General features: G+C 45.7%; 2 protein-coding genes across 11 annotated transcripts in view; both read left to right on the forward strand.

The window, feature by feature from the left end:
• Nucleotides 1-12,751, forward strand: part of jmjd6 (jumonji domain containing 6, arginine demethylase and lysine hydroxylase) — a 21,348-nt gene extending 8,597 nt beyond the window's left edge. The window contains exons 8-9 of one of the 3 annotated variants that reach the window (XR_012989969.1): nucleotides 8,673-11,063; nucleotides 11,119-12,751. Coding sequence is in view for 1 of the 3 variants with exons in the window: in XM_076297700.1 (XP_076153815.1) it covers nucleotides 8,673-8,801 (129 nt within the window). In the remaining 2 variants the exon portion in view is untranslated. Of the gene's footprint in view, nucleotides 1-8,672 lie in introns of all 3 variants that reach the window. The other 2 variants (XR_012989968.1, XM_076297700.1) reach the window with 2 other exon arrangements.
• Nucleotides 12,752-13,203: 452 nt separating this feature from the next.
• Nucleotides 13,204-21,118, forward strand: part of LOC143137483 (uncharacterized) — a 37,418-nt gene continuing 29,503 nt past the window's right edge. For 4 of the 8 annotated variants that reach the window (XR_012989978.1, XR_012989975.1, XR_012989977.1 and 1 more), the window contains exon 1: nucleotides 13,204-13,771. Coding sequence is in view for 4 of the 8 variants with exons in the window: in XM_076297704.1 (XP_076153819.1) it covers nucleotides 13,418-13,771 (354 nt within the window). In the remaining 4 variants the exon portion in view is untranslated. The remainder of the gene's footprint in view (nucleotides 13,772-21,118) is intronic. The other 4 variants (XM_076297704.1, XM_076297707.1, XM_076297706.1 and 1 more) reach the window with 2 other exon arrangements.

The following is a 21,118-nucleotide window of genomic DNA, read 5'->3' on the forward strand; positions in this document are numbered from 1 at the left end:
TATATATTATGAGTAGATTGAGTTAGCTACAGGTACATTCGGCTCTAATTCTTATTCAAAGCGATATGAAAGTTATAAGCTATATAAGCTATAGTTCTAAAAGTTAAGTGAAAAAAATTGGCTTATAAAATATACCATTTACTTATGCAGCAAATCAAAGAAGTTTGTTTGCCCCCCTGGCCTTATGTTTTAATTTTTAATAAATAATTTTTAATTTTTAATAAATGTGGATCACAAAGTATATTTTGGGGCATATGAGATGGTGCCTCTGATGTGCTTTATCAATATCTCATAAAAGTAAGAGTCCCCTATACTGAGCTCTTTGAATTGTGTGTATGGTTACTGTTAAGATACTGACTTTAATGTACTTCAGTCACTATAGAAATGCAAACACACACATTGTTACACACACACACACACTCCTAAACTCTCACACATTCTATTACATGGACAAGTACTGTCAAATGTATGCACACTGTTTCTCGTACACACACACACACACACACACACACACACACACACACACACACACACACACACACACACACACACACACACATGCACACATGCACACACACACGTGTGAGAGTAAGAGTGTATAGGTATCCACATACAACAAGCACCCTCACACACACTCACATACACTCACACTCACATGCACACTCACACACACACAACATGCAACCATCCACACACACACACACACACACACACACACTATGTAAGGTACTGTACATGCAGTCCCTGCACAAATACACCTAATCTCCAGTAGCTTTAACTCTGCTCTCCTGGTGTTGAGTTCCCTTAATGCAGTACTGATGGGAGCCAGCACCTGTTGCCACACACACACACACACACACTGTCACGGGTTAGAGACACATGTGACTTTTAGCACACATGCACCTTTAGGCACACACCCATGTATGTCCAAACACACACACAGACATGAAATAACACTTACATAACCCATTACAGTAGCCAGCTCACACACACACGCAGACATACACACACACACTCACACTCACTGATACTCAACATCTTAAACACACCTTCATATTTTTTTGTTGTCTTATTTTTAGAGAAAATATCTGAGATTGTTAATAGCAAAATATAAAATCTAGTAACTATATGAAATAGTGGTGCTCTATTTTCTCTCTGTGTTTTGTGTGTGTGTGTGTTTGTGCGCGTGTACACGTGCATATCTGTACATTTATAGATACACATGCACACATGTGTGTGAAGCAAGGCCTTAAATACAGCAAGGTGTTGGCGTGCGTGTGTGTGAGTGTGTGTGTGTAGCAGTTAGATTAATTGCACTTGAGGAACTGTAGGCAGCAGGCCTTGTGGGTGTTGCCTATGAATCTTCTTGAAAAGCGAGTGGCAAAGCAGACACAAGACCCCCCCCCCCACACACACACACACACACACACACACACACACACACACACGAGAGACCCTGACTGTTTAAAACTTGCCTCCCACCAGGCCACGGAGAGCTTGCATGACTAACCAGCTGAGGAACACAAACACAGGTCGGGCGCCTCCACTCACCGCTACCTGCTGACTTAGCATCTCCGCTATGCGCTCACTTAGCTACCTTCTGACTTAGCATCTCCGCTATGCGCTCACTTAGCTACCTGCTGACTTAGCATCTCCGCTATGCGCTCACTTAGCTACCTGCTGACTTAGCACCCGTGCTATGCGCTCACTTAGCTACCTGCTGACTTAATCTCCGCTATGCGCTCACTTAGCTACCTGGTGACTTAGCACCCGTGCTATGCGCTCACTTAGCTTCAGAGAAGCCAGTTTGGGCCGAAATTAACTAGCTACTAGCTAACACACTTTGCTTGCACTCAATGGTAAAAGGTGGCTTCGTAGAGGTAATGTTTGAGTCTAGAGCTAGCGAGCTAACCAGCAAACAGCCAACATACCTGCTTTGAAGAAGTGTTGGGTTTTGCAAGGATTAAAGTTCTCCGTCGTGCAACGGATTTCCGTCAATTTGATTCTAGAAATGCCATATTTGAGATCGATGCAGATCCGATGAGAAAAAAAATAGGAGGGGGGGCGGTCCGATTAATTAATGTGTGTGATGTTAAATCTTTAAAGACCTAATAGTGTTCTTGAGAACTTTCTGTGTCTCAATCAGTGACCGCTAAAGAAGATAAGTCAGCCATGAGTTTCGCTTTCACCCGATGTAGCCTATTAGTGTTACAGTTTTTAATCAATGCAACTAATGGCGGCCTTACATTGTACAATTTTGGTCTGTTATCACATTTGGCGACTACATTTCCAAAGTCGGACAGAAATCATGGGAGTTGTGCTGGAATCGCGGCGCGCTCCCGTCAACTAGATCGTTAAGTGTAAGGTGCCAATCGGCGGTTTTAAGTCAGTCGGAGTCAGTCCTTTTCTAGTTTTGCCGTTACGACGATATTATCGCAAGTCTTTCTAGTCGTGGCTCATGCAAATAGTGACCTCTCTCTCTCCAACACCAAACAGGAAGGGGCAAAGTAGGCGACAGCAGTAGCCTATATGATTATTTGTTATTCTTATAATATTTGTAATTTCTTATACATATTTAGTCGGCTCTTCCATGTGACAGAACAACTCTACGGTTAGGGATGTCACGCATGAAACAATGCTGCAGAAACACGAAAATACGACTTTGACTTCAGTAGGCTATTATTTCAGTTCCTGTTTATCTATTGCACGATGGGTAATAATTTAAAGGAATCTAGTTGCAGTCTGATTGCAAAATCATAGTCAGTGACTTCTACTACTTGTCTTTAGATGTGAGAGGGTCTGAGACTGTAGTCTTTCAAAAATCTTTTCCAAATCTTTGCAAATCTTTCCAAAGTCTGTCAGTGTAAGGAGGGCTTAACATGTGTAAAGACGCAATATAAACCGTAGCCTATGCAATTTATTATCCCGTCTGTTATGACGTGTCCAACAATGTGTTTCACAATTTGCGACGGACGGTTTTGACTGAGCGTGTTAGCATAAAAAAATATATAATATCTGTCATCATCGTGAACTGTTGAGTAAGGGGGTCAGTCGTGTTTGTGACTCACAGATAGACAACTTTAAAGTTCTCAAGAAACTTGAGGTTGGTATGAAGGAGTGTATTGTTGGATGTGAGCAAACATTGTGCACATTGCACAATGGTGCAACTTAACCACATAACCGGTTCCATGTGTTCGAATTGGATGACTAAAGTTCTCAAGAAACTTGAGGTTTGTTTGAGGGAGTGTATTGTGTGTGTGAGCAACCTACTGTACATGTTACTGCCTGAATCTCAATATTCTGATCACAACAACTCTGGGCAAATTACAATTCAGCACCAGTGCTGCATTCATTGTTTTGCACTTTTATAATCACATCACCAAAAGTAGGTTATTGGCTTTACCAAAAGTATTTGGCAGTATTTTTAAACTACAAACCTATAAAGTATTTTGATACAAAATATGATGTCATTTTTTTCCAACTAAATAATATAAAAATGACTACATACTATTTTGTATTTTAAATACATGTATCAGACATACTGCCTATCCCTGGCTGTTGGCTGCAGCAACTCAAGCTAGGTAGTACTGATTGTTTTGTGTTTGTTTTGTGTTTATGTTATGATCCAATTTGACAGCTTTGCTATGTTGCCCACCCAAAATGTCTACCAGCCCACCCAAATATAGTAGCCTAGCCTAGGTTAGAACCAGCCCTGTCCTGCATGGAGACATATTTTACGATAATAATGGAGAAAATGTTAGCAAAACTTTTTTGCTAGGTTTTTGTTAACGGAATCTCCTGACCCTCATTCATCTATTTGCGCAACAGCCCACATTCTGCCTTCAATCCAGCGAGACAAGTGAAATAAATGTTTTTTTTTTTTTAAAGCTGTCATCGCCATAGGCACGATATTTAGGCTACCTCTGTTAAGCCTACACAAAGTTGCGAATTAAGGAGTGTTTCCTGATCGGGGAAACCTTTCGGTCCGCAGTTCAATTGTGCCGCAGGCCAATAAAGGCAAGCGTGTTTGCCACTTACATTTCTGACGTCTGACACTTCAAACTGCTGCAAGTGCATCAAGAAAGGTCCCGCCTTAGACCATGTTAACGGCCAATCGTAGACTAGGATTTGGGGTGGCACCTGGGGTGGCCAATCGAATCTCAAGCCACCCCTCTGGCTCCGCCCCGGCATATCGCAACCTCTTGTCAACCTTATACGACCTGTTGCTGAAGACAAAAGCGCCCTCTCCAGATTACCGTTATCAAATGTGCAGACCTCCTGCATGAGCACACACAGTATTGCTGCTCATTGGAAAACTGAGTTGTCTGTAAAACTCAAAACTACCATGTTTTCATTAAAGGTGCCATGTGTAAGAATTGAGGTAAAAATATCCAAAAAATGAGATACACGCATCAAAAGAATGAGAAGAAATAAGGGCGATGATGTCATTAAAAAAATGACAAGGTATAGTGCTGCAGAGATATCAACCTGAATTAGCATGCTAAATTACTAGCCACAGCCCGACAGGTGTCATAATACCAGTTTCGGCCATGGGAGGCGGTATACGGGCAACATAACCGCCAGCCAAACTGCAATACACGTTTCTTGGTTGTTACTCTAGGGTAGACCAACTCATTTTCGGAGGTATACTGCTCCCATCTTTTATGGAATGTGGAGTAAGAATTGATTTTTTGGCGGACATTACACATGGCACCTTTTTATGCGGATGAGGCAACAATATCTCGAATGTTCTGATTCGTTACTTTGATGAGGAAATAGTCTTGCAAACTTGATTTTGTAGATTTTACTTGGTGTTGAATTGCATATTAATAAGAAAAAAATTCTCCCCTTTAAACACTTTTGGCCTGAAGTAATTAAATAAGAGTGTAAGTTAAAGCCTTTCTACAATATTGCTGCAGTAGAAAAGAACAGCAATGGCTAGTCAGCAATGGTCAGGGATGGTACTGAAATATCGTTTTGTTCATCAGGAAAACTCAATCTCAATCAAGAACACTCGCAATTCGCCTTATTCACATGGCGGCCATTGGCCGCTAAAACAAGGCTACAGGGTACACAAATCATAGGATTGTTATGTTCTATGCATTTACCAGTAGGTGGCATTAATTATATAGTAAGTGTACCCTGTAGCCTCGTTTTGGTTTAAACAATGGCCGCTTTGTGAATAAGGTGAATACTCCCTTTACTTTGCTGTTTGCATCTTTTTGTACATTAAAAACCAATAGGTTGCGACCGCAAAAGGGGTGCTATCTCTATAGGTAGATATGAACAACGTATGACTTATGGCCTGAAAAAAGTTCAGTCAAATAATTTTTTTTCACTTTAATCCCTGGGTTTTGGTCTGAAACTATCAACCTAGAAACCTGCATTCATCCATTCATATGATCCCTCTCCTGCATTCATATATTCCCTCATCTGTATTCACCCATTCATATATTCCCTCATCTGTATTCATCCATTCATATAATCCCTCATTTATATTCATCCATTCATATAATCCCTCATCTGTATTCACCCATTCATATGATCCCTCTCCTGCATTCATATAATCCCTCATCTGTATTCATCCATTCATATAATCCCTCATCTGTATTCTTCCATTCATATAATCCCTCATCTGTATTCATCCATTCATATATTCCCTCATCTGTATTCACCCATTCATATGACCCCTCTCCTGCATTCATATAATCCCTCATCTGTATTCATCCATTCATATAATCCCTTATCTGTATTCATCCATTTATATAATCCCTCATCTGTATTCACCCATTCATATGACCCCTCTCCTACATTCATATATTCCCTCATCTGTATTCATCCATTTATATAATCCCTCATCTGTATTCACCCATTCATATGACCCCCTCTCCTACATTCATATATTCCCTCATCTGTATTCATCCATTCATATAATCCCTCATCTGTATTCATCCATTCATATAATCCCTCATCTGTATTCACCCATTCATATGACCCCTCATCTGTATTCATCCATTCATATAATCCCTCATCTGTGTTCACCCATTCATATGATCCCTCTCCTGCATTCATATAATCCCTCATCTGTATTCATCCATTCATATAATCCCTCATCTGTATTCATCCATTTATATAATCCCTCATCTGTATTCACCCATTCACATGATCCCTCATCTGTATTCATCCATTCATATAATCCCTCATCTGTGTTCACCCATTCATATGATCCCTCTCCTGCATTCATATAATCCCTCATCTGTATTCATCCATTCATATAATCCCTCATCTGCATTCATCCATTCATATAATCCCTCATCTGTATTCACCCATTCATATGTTCCCTCTCCTGCATTCATGTAATCCCTCATCTGTATTCACCCATTCATATGTAATCCCTCATCTGTATTCACCCATTCATATGATTCCTCTCCTGCATTCATGTAATCCCTCATCTGTATTCACCCATTCATATGATCCCTCTCCTGCATTCATATAATCCCTTATCTGGATTCACCCATTCATATAATCCCTCATCTGTATTCACCCATTCATATGATCCCTCTCCTGCATTCATATAATCCCTCATCTGTATTCACCCATTCATATAATCCCTCATCTGTATTCATCCATTCATATAATCCCTCATCTGCATTCATCCATTCATATAATCCCTCATCTGTATTCACCCATTCATATGATCCCTCTCCTGCATTCATGTAATCCCTCATCTGTATTCACCCATTCATATAATCCCTCATCTGTGTTCACACATTCATATGATCCCTCTCCTGCATTCATATAATCCCTCATCTGTATTAACCCATTCATATAATCCCTCATCTGTATTCACCCATTCATATATTCCCTCATCTGTATTCACCCATTCATATAATTTCTCTGCTGAATTCATATGACCCCTGCATTCATCCATCCATATGTTCCCTCCAAAAGAGCACCTGTTCCTCACCTGCATTCTGACTTTATTACAGTTTCATAGATTTCATATAAAACACACACACACACACACACACACGCACACAAGGAGAAATACCTAAGGATGTCACAGGTGGGCTACTTGAAACTTTCAACTTCTGTTAGAAAACAACGTTGAGATTAGTGTAGCAGCGTAGCATGGGCTGTTTTCTTCTAATGATGTTAAAGTTAGTGATATTAGACAGAAATATAGGCATAACGAGTTCATTTGATGAAGAATATGTGCAGTTTGAACCATCTAGATCGGCAAAAGGTGAAGCAAATAGGCAGACTCTATCAGTTGCTCCTAAACTGAGAATATGTGTTTGAACCATCTAGATCGGCAAAAGGTGAAGCAAATAAGCAGACTTTATCAATTGCTCCTAAACTGAGAATATGTGCAGTTTGAACCATCGAGATCGGCAAAAGGTGAAGCAAAAAGGCAGACTTTATCAGTTGCTCCTAAACTGGGCTGGTGTGTTTAGTCATGTTCAGAGACAAAAGTGGTGTTGATTGACATGCTAATGCTGTCTTTAAGAAACGTTCAGTTCAATTTTACAAACGAAAGCCGTGTGTTTGTGTGTCTGTGTGTGTGTGTGTGTGTGTGTGTGTGTGTGGTATAGAGAATGAGGGAGAATTGGATTTGCAACAAAGGTCTTGCCAGCTTTACTCTGAAGGTGTAAGTTGTCAGTATAGTGTGTGTGTGTGTTTGATGAGAGTGTGTGTGTGTTTGATGAGTGTGTGTGTGGGGCGGTGGGGGGTCCCTGTGAGTGCGAGATTGAAGGCACTGCTGGGATTTTGCAGAGCAAGCATGTTCTTCTGTAATCTGAACCTGCTGTGGAATCTCAGACACACACACACAGAGTACCACCTAGCATGGGCCTACCACACACACACACACACACACACACACACACACACACACACACACTACTGCTCCCTCTCTCTCTCTCTCTCTCTACCTCCCTCTCTCTCCCTCCCTCCCTCTCTCTCTCTCTCTCTCTCTCTCTCTCTCTCTCTCTCTCTCCCTCCCTCTCTCTCTCTCTCTCTCTCTCTCTCTCTCTCTCCCTCTCTCCATGGTGGTGTGTGCCCCTTTTACAAGTTAATTGTCCCAGTCTGAAAAGGGAACTGCTGGTTGCTGGCCGGCGAGTTTTCACATCTCCATTTCTCAAGGTCGCGAGTACTGTGAGGGGAAAAGCAAAAAGTCACTGCTACGGCCAGCAGCTAACGCAGCCAGGCAGCTATGGACATGCCCCTGAGTGTAGCTAACGCAGCTATGGACACGCCCCTGAGTGTAGCTCTGTAGCTAACGCAGCTATGGACACGCCCCTGAGTGTAGCTAACGCAGCTATGGACACGCCCCCCAAGTGTCACTCTGTAGCTAACGCAGCTATGGACATGCACCCCCCCCCCCCCCCAAGTGTGTAGCTAACGCAGCTATGGACATGCCCCCCATCCATATGACTGAAAGAGTATATAGCAACGTTTTATCAAATGAGTGTTAATCCTCTCTCTCTCCCTCTCTCTCTCTCCCTCCCTCTCTCTCCCCCTCTCTCTCTCTCTCTCTCTCCCTCTCTCTCTCCCTCCCTCTCTCTCCCTCCCTCTCTCTCTCTCTCTCATTCCCCCCTTCTCCATCCCTCCATCTCCTTCTCCCCCGTTCTCTTCCTCTCTCTCTCTCTCCCTCTCTCTCTCTCCTGCAGGACTCGGGCTCTGAGGGGGAGCCCATGTCTCACCGCAGGAAGAAGCGGCGCACCTGTGGCATGATGGGTAACGGCGACATCTCCGCGCAGGACGACTGCGTCAGCAAAGAGCGCAGCTCGTCACGGTGACATCACCGCTCGCCACCACCAATTACGCCTCCTCACTTTCTGGCTGAATCGATCTCGTGCTTCTCTCCCTCATCTCTCCCTAATCGCATCTCTCTCCTCTCTCTCTCTCCTCTCCCTCTCTTCTCTCCTCTTCTCCTCTCTTCTCTCTCGCTCTTCTTCAAATTTCTCTCTCTCTTGCTCCCTCTCTTCCTCTCTCTGCCGTTTCACTTTCTGTCTCTCGTTTCTCTTTCCGACTTTGCCTGTGTTCCTCTCTCGCTCTCTCTCTCACTCTCTCTCTCCATCGTTCCCTTTCTTCTCTCCTCCCTCCATCTTGGCGCCAGACAGCTGCTGCGACCCAGAGGCAGTGATGCTGATGCCGTTGCCATGGGGACGACCCCATTGAGGGGGTCATCATCAACTGCTGCGGCTTGACTGGAGGATAACAACAAAACGACAATTTTTTAATTTTTCCTTTTTCTCTCTCAATATGCTGTAGCATAAAGAAGAATTGAGACGCTGCAAAGGACTCTGGGATAGCACATGGGTCCTAGGAGGACTGAGATGTCTGAGTCGCTTATCTCTTGGATAAGGAAGACGAAGATGATAATGATGATGAAGATGAAGATGATGGTTATGAACTCTCTTCAGCACACCAAACTTTCGAGGGCGATCGCTAACGCTAATGACTCACGCTAAAGACTCACGCTAAAGACTCACGCTAATGACTCACGCTAAAGACTCACGCTAATGACTCACGCTAATGACTCACGCTAAAGACTTCCTCTGCCATTTTTCTTTTGCCTATGGAACTCACAAAAGCTATATTTTTCATCAGCAAGTGATTAGCTGAGCAGTGATTACTTGCTTCGCTTGTTTTATTGATTTATTTGATTGATTTGTTTGATTGATTGATTGATTGATGAGGAGTTTGTAAAACATGGCCGCTACACTCCACAGTCAGCCGTCCCTTGGGTGTGTGTGTGTGTGTATAGGGGTGTGTGTGTGTGTGTGTGTAAGGGTGTGTGAATAGGTGTGTGTGTGTGTGTGTGTGTGTGTGTGTGTGTGTGTGTGTGTGTGTGTGAGATAATCGGAGCGTGTCACTTAAGGGCGGGGACGGATGCACTACTCATTGGGCTGATGAGAGGGTGGACCAGACCTCTGGCTGCTGCCACTGTGCTCCGCTGCGTCAATTTGCTGTGTATGTGTGTGCGACAGCAAAGCTTATATCTGTGTCAACCCAGAGATCTCCAGGTCTACGCTCCTGTTCTAGGTTCCATATGGTTCTGAACCAGCCATCTTGTGCTCCTGTTCTAGGTTCCATATGGTTCTGAACCATGCTGTGCTCCTGGTCTAGGTTCCATATGGTTCTGAACCAGCCATCTTGTGCTCCTGTTCTAAGTTCCATATGGTTCTGAACCATGCTGTGCTCTTGTTCTGGGTTCCATATGGTTCCGGATCCCGTAAAAGGTTCCGGGTGAGATCAGTTGTCTGGTGGCAGCTGCGCTGTGTCCAATAGGCCATCCCAGGCTGCGGGGTCTTAACTGTGAGTCGGTCACAGCTGTGCTGAGAACCTGGACAAGATTAGATTTGCCCACTGACCACATTAATGGGCTGTTGCTCAGAGACCAGACTGGTCACTGTGGTGATGAGAACAGAATTCTGGTTGTCATGGTGTCCACATCAAACATTCTTTTGATGGAGCCTCTTGTTCCTGTTGGACTGATCAATCACACTGTTTCAGGACATACACACACACACACTCCCTTTTAATCTCACTTGCTTTGTACTCAATTTTAGTTGAACTATACACTCCCTCCACCTCACACACACGCACACACACACACACAACCACTTTTATATCTGCAACTGAGGCAGATGTTTTTGTTTGCTTTTGTTTTAGTGTATTTTTCTTCACCTGTGTTGTTCTAATGATGAGCCAGGAATAACATGATTATGGGTGTTAGGCCACTGGAGATTTAATCAACACACACACACGGTTAGATTTATGATTTTGTTTTTCACACACACTTAATCAACACACTCACACCCACTCCCTTCTAATGAGTGATGTGGTGATTAGAGCCTACCTAGCCCTCCTGTTACTGAACGAAGGGGATTGGTTGAGCTACCATCCAATGGGAGCCTGGCTCTCTCACCTGCTCCCTAGCGCACTACAGTCTTAGGCCCGGCACAGAGACACAAGCCCAGGTGCACTCTGGGTAACCAAGTTTAAAGCCAGCCTGAGACATAGACACACGCCCAGATGCACTCTGGGAAACAAAGGTTGAAGCCAGCCTGAGACATAGACACACGCCCAGATGCACTCTGGGAAACGAAGGTTGAAGCCAGCTCGTAGATTTGATGTGAGATCCTGGTCACGTTATCGTGTGTCTGACTGGGCTACTGATCAGTGGAACTCTGGACCGGTGACCCTTGACCCCAGGAGAGCTGGAGGGCATCTCCGCGTGAGCTCTCAGCTTGGTGCCACTCGACCCGACAGCAACGCTGGGATGTGGTCAGGCCCGGACTTGGCCCAGAGTTAGATGATCATCGTTTATGGTCGATCATCGGGGTTTAGTTAGATGTTCCCTTGATCAGTGGAGCTCTGGACCCCGTGACCTTTGACCCCTTGAGACCTGCTGCTGCTGCTGCGGCGGAGTGTTTCCGTCTCCTTAAACGCCGTCGTGCTTTTATCAAGCGCCCCGTGCCATTACATGCTTTAGTGAACATATCTGCTGAGTCTCCAGGTGAAGAACCTCGCCCAGGTGCCTGCCGATTCTGGCCTGAAATACAGCTGGTTCCGGCCCATAGTCGGGCCTAAACCCTATTTCCCAGGCTGCAGAGCCAACTTTTCCCCGAGCCCAACCAATCATGCTTTTCCCATTATTTATGCTGCAGAGTGCCCCGCTCTCTGTGTGTGTGTGTGTGTGTGTGTGTGTATTTGGAAGAATCGTCTGACAATATCTCCAGTGATTGATCCTTCCCTAGATCCGGGAAGGAAAGGGCTTTTGCAGTCCAGTTTGGCTTGCAGTAGGTCCCACCAGTGTGGAGGTTCTTTCTAGTCGATTAAAAGAAAAGGGGCCTTTGTGTTGGGTCTTAGATTTGGAGACTTCTCTGTCTCCCTCAGCTCCATATCAGCATTTCACTCTTTGGGCAGTAGGGGGCATCAGTGTGCCCTTGCATAACACACACACACACACACACTTTCCACGCAAAACAGCATTTTCAAAAATCAGCGTTTATTGTATACAACGTTAAAGTGTGCAGTCTCGTGTTAGAGCCATCTTCAGAATGGTCCATCTGGGCAGCTGTGAAGACCATGACGTGAGCGTACCTGTAGGGCCCAGCATTCAGGGTCCGATTAGCGAAGCCCAGTAGCTGCTAACTGACCCGTGTGTGTGTGTGTGTGTGTGTGTGTTATGATCAGTTGTGTTAAAGGGTTCAAAGTGCTGTGGCGTTGTGTGTGTGTGTGTGTGTGTGTGTGTGTGTGTCATGTTGCTGTTTCTTCATAGCTTCTGTTCCACTAAAAGTGCCTGTTTTGTGTGCCAGGTAGTCTGATTGATTGTTTACTTTTTTGTTTGTTTTGTTTGTTTGTTCCTGTTTTTGTTTTCATGGTGTCTGGTTGTGGCCATCAGGGTTGGTGAGGTTCATCATGCTGTCTCCTGTATGAGTCAGCATTCTTAAAGGCAAAATGCGTCAGGTGATGTGCGTTTTCTCTGTGAAGAGGGCTTTTTGAAAACGAGTTGACGCCTGTACCTGATTGGTTCTGTGTGGAGGGGAACCCTGTCAGGCTACTGCTGATTGGTTCGCTGTCTCCGCAGCTCAGCGCTGATTGGTTCTGGATGGGGTGAAAGTGTTGATGGTTTACACCTTTGGGGATCAGGTGTGAAAATGGAACCACTCCTTCACGGAGACAGGCGGAAATGAAAAAGAAATACTTATGGATTCAATAAATTTTTCTATGTATCAAATTTAATGTGTTGTCTTTTTTCTGGAGTCATTCGGTTTGATGTTGGTGACTGAAAATGTGTAATCCTATTATAAAAGCTAGGTCTGGACTGAGAGATGTATGTAGATGCAGCTGTCTGCTTCATTCCTTAAAGACTCCATACCTTGAAGACCATTTTTATATATATCCCCTTTAATCTACTTTAGATTTTTTACATCTCCGTTTTAGTGTTAAGATGTATTATCTGTTTTGTGGTCTCTTCATTTATTGAATGAGGGGAAAAGCGATTTATTAAATGAGGGAAATTTACATAATGAAGACGATTTATTAAATCAGGAAACGGGGCAATAGTTCAAATTTGTTCATTACCTAAAAGTTACATGTGATTATGCAAGCCAGCCTGGCGCAGATGCTAGCAGCGCTTGCTCTGTTTGGCCGCGTGGAGGAAATGACGCGCCCCGCTGAAGCATGATACGGAGCCTACACGCGCAGCTTGATCAGATTGGGCTGAGGCACACGGACGGGATGCTCCTCTCGCGGTGAACTGAGTGCGACTCTAATCTACACGGCACAGACGGGAGCTGCGAAACGCACGGGGCGCTTTACATGTCCTGAGAGGACAACCAACAATCACACACCACTTAAGTAGCATTCGTGTATTCGGTCAGAACGCACTCGCACCGCAACCATGGCTTTAGACGCGACGATGATTCTGCCGGCTATCTTTTTCACAGTTGTTGCCGTTATCATCGGGTCAATTTTGTTCAAGAAGAAACCAGTAAAAGAGGCACCGAAGAAGAAGCACCATGAGCATGAGGAGGCTCCCGCTCGCTCCGTTGAAGTCCACCACGCGACTCCATCCGAACCACTGGAGATTCCTGTTTTGGTGAACCACCCGATTTTTGGGACCACGGTATCCGCAGAAGCCGAAAAAAAAGCCGTGAAGAAGGTTGAGGAGCCCGTGGCCGCTCCCCCCGTAGTGGAGGACGTTGGAGTGGTCGAGCAGCCTGCTGTTGTCGAGGCTGTAGTCGAAGCCGTACAGGTGAGTGCGCCACGCCACACGCCCTGGATGTCGAAGTTTACATTCTAATAACGGTGAACTTTTAATTATCAAGGCTGTCACGCGAACTAGCCTGTGTGGTTAACCAGTTCACGGAAGCACACATGTTTGGTAAACCGCAGATAAGTGGTTTAACGACGGCGGGGGTTTAAACCTGCACGCTCTCGATAAATTGTTGTTGCCGCTCAACTCAGCGTTTAACGCACGCATCTCGAGTGACGAACTCGCCGTTGCCCTTGCTTTTGGAAGTTTAGGTGTTCTCCTCAAGTCGTCTTTGGACATTTTTAATCATGATGCATTCATCGTGATTGACCGTGAACAGCCTATTGTCATTTTCAAAGTCTTATGGATAATTTTCCCTAGAATGTATCATCCCGTTTATACCCCCTCCGTTAAGATGGCACTCTCTCTGCTGGTTGGCAGGTAGCCTATATTATTGCGCCGTCGGCTTTGAGGAAGTCTAGTGGCTTAAATACTAAAGCCAGTTCACAGGTCATCGCCCCGCATGATATTGAGCGACTCGAGGGCCGCTCGTGGGCAAATGTGTGCACTAAGCAAGTAAGCCAAGCTGGCCACCGATACTCAGCTGTGAGAGATACATGACTTACCGCCGCGCCTCTGTCAAAGCGGAGCGCGCGGTTCGGCGTTTCTGACCTTTACTTTTTGCGCATTTAATACGGGGCGTCCAAAATAGTGGGATGTCTAAGTTAGAATATGCCCACGGGGGCGGTAACCGGAGCCGCGCCATACCAGCGGTCAATACATTGGAGAGAGACCGTCTATATTTGGGCCCGTGCTTACACGCGCTATATTTGCATGTGCAGAACATGTAGCCTACACCGTGTGATGAGGCTCAAGTGGTGCCAGAGCATTCGGGTCGTGTGTGTGTGTGTGTGTGTGCGCGTGTGTGCGCGTGCGTGCGGGTCAGTGCCATAGAGCTGGGGAGAGAGAGGGACAAAGGGAAGAAAGAGACAGAAGAGCGGAAATATGGGAGAGAGGGGAGGGGAGGGGGGGTGGACAGGTGTGTGTGATGTCTTGGCCAACTGCACACAGGCTCATGAGAAGCGTTTGGCCTCAGCACTCAAGGGTGCAGGGCTGTGGGCTGCTATGCGGATAGCACACTAGCTTATTCTTCTCCCGACACATGGACATGCCAGTTGGCTGAGCCGTTTGGGGTGTGTGTCTGTGTGTGTGTTTGTTTGGTACTGTGGTTAGAGCCAGAAGTGTTCTGTTTCCCAGACATATCGGCTCTATTGTGGCAAGTGTGTGTGTGTGTGTGTGCGTGCCTAACGGATCACTCAGCCCAGGCAATGAGGTGGTGAGCAGACTGTACTGTAACCTGCAGAATAAACAGCACTGCCCCCCTCTCTCTCTGTCTCTCTCTCTCTTTCTCTGTTTCTCTCTGTCTCTCTCTCTGTCCCTCTCTCTTTCTCTCTGTCTCTCTCTGCCATTCCTCTTTTCTTTCGCCCTACTCTTCCTTCATCACTCTTTCTCTCGGTCTGGCTCACAGAGTGCCTGTTGTTCTTCTGTGTTATTATGGAGAAAGAAAACACACACACACACCTCAGTTCTCTAGCTCTCGCTGCCTCTGGAGGTTGAGGGAGCCACACACACAATATACTCATATGTGCATATACATGAGACCTGCGCTGACACAAGCATATGTCTCTAAGCTCTGTGTGTGTGTGTGTGTGATGGCTGGTTCCTGCTCTCCTGTATGTGTTTCAGTACACATTTGTTTGTTTGTTTGTTTCTTTCTTTCTTTCTTCCTCTCTCCCTCTTTCTCCCTCTTTCTCTCTCTCTTTCTCTCTCTCCCTCTCGCTCTGGGTCTTGGGAATGTGTGTGCTGCCTGCCACGCCCCCTTCCCTTGTGTACACACACACACACACACACACACACACCAGGCTCCAGACACATACACACCAGATTGCATACGTGTCCACACACACTGGTGTGAGATTTTATGTAAGAGTACAGTCCCGTGTGTGTGTGTGTGTGTCCTATAGGACTGCATATGTGTCGGAGTCAGAGCTAGTGAGCGGAGCGGAGCGCGAGCGAGCGAGGATGGAAATGTATTGGACCGCGGAGCTTTTTTATTCAGAGGCCGGAGCGGCCGCTCTGCCCCGCTCCAATGCCTCGCTCCGATACCGCTCACGCCACGAGTGTGAGGCATGCCCAAATCCATCCTGAACTCACGTCTGCATAATGTAGCCAAGACCGCTACAATTCAAAACAAACATATTGACCAGAACTGTAACGTATTAAGCATAGCCAGAACTTTGTTCAAGAGAAGCTTTTATAGGCTAGCATTCAGAATCAGGAGAAGATGACGAGAACAGCGCACATAGGCATGTCAAACACACACACACACACACTACACATACAGGGGTGGACGCAGCCCCCCACACAAAAAGGATCACACACGAGGAAGACCTAAAAGGGTAACACGCTACACTAAAACACGGACATTAAAACAGTAAATAAAGACATTAACACACACAAACACCCCCCAGAGTTCTCCCCCGTATCCCAGAATGCATTGTCCCAGAGTCCGTAGCACATAGGACTAGTCCAGCATGCCGACGTTACATAGCCTAAGTTCGTTGGGGATGGAGTCGCTAAATATTTTATAAAGGAAACTGAAAGTCATAGGGCTTACAAGCATAGGCTACCATTCCTACAAAACAACTAGATACTAACAATGTAGAGCAAGAACAACTATGTGGTGAGTGACACTGTTCCACTGAGATTTATTTTGGAATTTAAGGACCATTTCGCGGAAACATGACTGTGATACGGAGAGCAAAGAAAAATGTGAGCAATTTGAATAGCCTATGCTTTAAGTAAGGCTGAAGTAAAACTCGCATGCTAAACCATTATTTAGGCAATTAATCCCACGTCCCTATAGTTTTAGGCTAATGTGTATTGACGTTGGCAAGCTTGTTCGTTGTTGCACTGTCGGTGTTGCATTAGGCTATCTTTTACAATACATGTTCTATGAGTGACATTGTCGTTGCTCTTAGTTCTTTGGGATTTAAGTTTTCTAAGGTGACAATTTGGCTTGTAGATTATTTCTCCCTCCTTTAAATTGGAGCGAGCGTGGAGCGATTTCACTGGAGCGGGAGGATTTTAAAGTGGAGCGGGGAGCGAAATTGAGCGGAGCGGCCTGACGTGAATTTGAGCGGAGGAGCGGCCGAGTGAACAGCCACCTGAGCGAGGAGCGGGATATTCGCACCGCTCACTAGCTCTGGTCGGAGTATAGAATGAGAATGTCCTCACCCATAGTCCAGCTGGCTCAGCTTCAAGGTCAGCAAATGGTAGCTGTAAACTCACTGTTGTGTGTGTGTGTGTGTGCGTGCTCTCCACACTTTCAATAGACGACACTTCTAGTCGGATAGTGTGGGCCTCACTCACCCCTTAAAACCAGATGCTAAGAAGTACACACACGCACACGCACACACACACGCACACACACGTGTCTGTCTTTGTCAATTGTTTTCCGGCCTGATCACTTTCTCAGAGCCTCCATGCCTCTGACTGGTCTCATCCCCACCATCACACACACTCTCACTCGAGTACTTCCTGCTGTACGGCCAAGCCTGTGTGTGTGTGTGTGTGTGTGTGTAACAAGATGAATGGTGTTTAAGAGACTGCATTCTCATACTCTACTGTCAGCCATTAGATTTACAACTGTCTCTCCCCTGCATACACACACAGACAACTAAACAAACAAACAAACACACACACACACACACACACACACACACACACACACTCATGCTACTCATTCCTTGCAGATACACACACACACACACACACACACACACACACACTCATACTACTCATTGCCTGCAGATACACACACACACTCATGCTACTCATTGCCTGCAGATACACACACACACATACACACGCACACACAGTTATGCATTCACACTCACACACAAACACACTCACACTTTCTGAGAGCTCACAATGTGTGTGTGTGTGTTACTAAGTGGTCATCATCGTGTGTGTGTGTGTGTGTTACTGAGAGGATCATGTTTCAGTGGAGTTGGGTTATTCCTGCTCCAGCTCAGATAGACCCTGTGGGAGCTGAGCATTCCCTAATCTGGACACAGACGTGGACCAAGCACTGCCATTCCCCCCTCTCTCGTGTGTGTGTGTGTGTGTGTGTGTGTGTTGCTGTATTTGTATGTTGGTAATAGATACAGGCTGTTGTTTCTGTAAGAGTTTATTGTTCTCACTCTTCCTGTGGTCAGACTGTGTGTGTGTGTGTGTGTGTGTGTGTTGTGTCTCAGAACAGCACCAAGAGCGTAAAGAACACAGTGTTCCATTTGGAGGTTCTGTCAGGAGGGTAGGGCTTAGAACACCTCTGCTCTCCCCCTCTCTCTCTCTCTCTCTCTCTCCCTCCCTCTCTCTCTCCCCCTCTCCCCCTCTCTCTCTCTCTCTCTCCCCCCTCTCTCTCTCCCCCTCTCCCCCCTCTCTCTCTCTCTCCCCCCTCTCTCTCTCTCTCTGTAGTTCAGACCCAAACCTCTGTATATCTCTTCTGTCATTCTTGTGTTTTTCCTTATTCTCTCTCTTATTCTCCTTATTCTCTCTCTTCTCTCCCTCTGTCTCTATTATTTTGCCTCTCCCCCTTTCTCTCTCATTCTCTCTCTCTCTTTTACTCTCTCACACACACACACACACACAGGAGGAAAGTTCTTTCCTTCCAGCACTCCTTACATGGAGCTGTGTGTTGGTGTTGGGTGAGAGGCGAGAAACACACACACACACACACACACACACACACACACACACACGCACTGCTGCTATTTTCTTCTGTGCTGTTTGGAGAGGAAACTTAGGAAGTTTTGTGGGTGTGTGTGAGCCTCCCTGAGTGTGTATTTCGGGTGCTGTCATCTGCCTGTACACTCGACACGTAAAGTGTGTGTGTGTGTGTGCGTGTGTGTGGTTGGTCGGTCCACCAGACTGGCTATGTTGTGAAGTAAAAGGTGTAAGATGGATGGAGGAAAATATACTGTAGAGTGAAAGAAGAAAGAGAAAAGAGAGAAAAAAGAGGAGGAGAAAGAGAGAGAAGAGAAGAAAGAGAGAAGAGAAGAGAAGAAAGAGAGAAGAAAGGAACCCAGGATGACCGTGAGGAAAAGAAAGAGAAGAGGAAGTAGAGAGGAGAGAGAGAAATGGTCAGACAAGGAAGATGGAGAGGGAGATAGAGAGAGAGGGCAGGGGAGAGAGGGAGGTGTGTGTGTGTGTGGGGGGGGGGTCGGTCTGGCTGGACTGAGCTCATTCTTGGACACGGGTCTCTCTTGTGTTTGCTGATCTCACAGCAGCTTGTGATGGAATGTGGGAGGCAGCTTCCTGATTGGCTGTTTGAGCTGCTTCCTGATTGGCGCTTGAGGCAGATGGCAGATGCTGACATGGCTGGATTGGAATGTTCAACCTGAACTCTTGAGTTCCACAGTTCCAAACACTCCTCCTGAAAGTTCCTTTAGGTTCCTATCTATTGCTCTCTCCCACTTCCTCTTTAAGGTTCTTTAGTTTCACAAGTCTCTTACATGTAAAGTAGGCTTTAGGTTCTTGTACCTCTTACTCTAAATGGTTTTTTGGGCCCTTTAGGGTTCCTCAGGATAATGTCTCTCCTAATCTTTAATGCTCTTTAGGTTGCTCTAGAATGTTCTTTAGGCCCCTCTGCCTCTTCCATGTTAAAGTTATTTTGGCTATCTAGGTTCCTAAGAGTTCTGTACTCAGTTCTTATGTGTACTCTCAGGGCGTTTTTCAAACAGCAGAGAACGCGTTCTTGAACTGGTTTGGTTCAGAATTGTTTGAACTTTGGTGCTATCTAGTGAGTCTGCCGCATTTCCACCAGTTTTACACGGAACCAAGGATGTGTCATCAACATTACATGGAACCAAGGATGTATCATCAACAGAGGGTGTTGCATGCATATGATGTGCATAAATGGGATGATGATATGACCGTTAGCCCTTTAAAAGGGCAGAAATTAGCTGTGTAAAATGTTGATTAATGTCTGCAGTGTAATGCTAGTTGACTAGTTTTGTTTATTCATGGCAACAGTTGATAATGGACAGAAAACTCATGCTTATACTTTAGTCTTCTCCCCTCTGAGCGGTAGAACTATTATTTTCTTGTTCAAGCTCCGAATCAAAATGTCACATTCCAAAACCGTTTTTTGTTTGAGCGAACGGTTCAAATGTTGGTTTGGAAACGGAACCGTTTCTCTGTCGGTGGAAAAAGACCATCTTTCTCTTCTCGGTTCTGCAGGTTCCTCTGGGCCTCTTTGCGGGTTCCTCTCGGTTCCTGCAGGCATCTCTGGGCCTCTTTGCGAGTCCCTTTCGGTTCCTGCAGGTTCCTCTGGGCCTCTTTGCGGGTTCCTCTCGGTTCCTGCAGGCATCTCTGGGCCTCTTTGCGGGTTCCTCTCGGTTCCTGCAGGCATCTCTGGGCCTCTTTGCGAGTCCCTTTCGGTTCCTGCAGGTTCCTCTGGGCCTCTTTGCGGGTTCCTCTCGGTTCCTGCAGGCATCTCTGGGCCTCTTTGCGAGTTCCTCTCGGTTCCTGCTGGCATCTCTGGGCCTCTTTGCGGGTTCCTCTCGGTTCCTGCAGGCTTCTCCGGGCCTCTTTGCGGGTTCCTCTCGGTTCTCCCTCTGTCCGGTCCATTCCTCTGGTCTGCACACTAATGACCTGGAGCTCGTTTCCCAAAACCATAGCTGATTTCCCATTGCCAACCAACGAAGTTGCTAACAGGTTAGCAACTATTGTTTTGGGAAACGCACCCCTGTGATGGGGGGCGGATCTTACCCGCAGAGACCATTTTAAGGCTTCCCAAATGACTCATGCATTTGTGTGTGTGTGTGTGTGTGCTGTTTGAACTCTCCAGATGAGTCACCACAGAGGAATGGCCAACTCCCTGGTGGAAGGATGTGTGTGTGTGTGTTTGGGTGGTCGGGTCCTTCTAATAATAATGGCTGACACATTCCCCACTTAAATGTAATAAACATTGTTGTCGTTTATAATGAAGATTTTAATTGCTTGTAGGAGTTGCATTTCTTGTTTGCATGCTAGTTAATGGTTACTTTGTGTGTGTGTGTGTGTGTGTGTGTGTGTGTGTGTGCGTGTGTGTGTGTGAGTAAATATTTTAGCTGGTGAATTTTAGCTGTGGGGAGGCCAATGGATGGCTGAAGTGAGCCAGTATGAACTAGTTCACCAAGCAACAAACATGGGGTGAGAACCACAACCCTGCAAAAATTAAGGAACCCCAATGTAAGGAACCCTCAGCTCTCTCAGAACCTCCCACTGATTAATCCAGTTCTA

This window comes from Alosa pseudoharengus, unplaced genomic scaffold (assembly GCF_046254945.1).
Source record: "Alosa pseudoharengus isolate Yale_2024_CS ecotype anadromous, Long Island Sound unplaced genomic scaffold, YU_APseudo_1.1 YU_APseudo_1.1_scf_21, whole genome shotgun sequence".
Taxonomy (NCBI): domain Eukaryota; kingdom Metazoa; phylum Chordata; class Actinopteri; order Clupeiformes; family Clupeidae; genus Alosa; species Alosa pseudoharengus.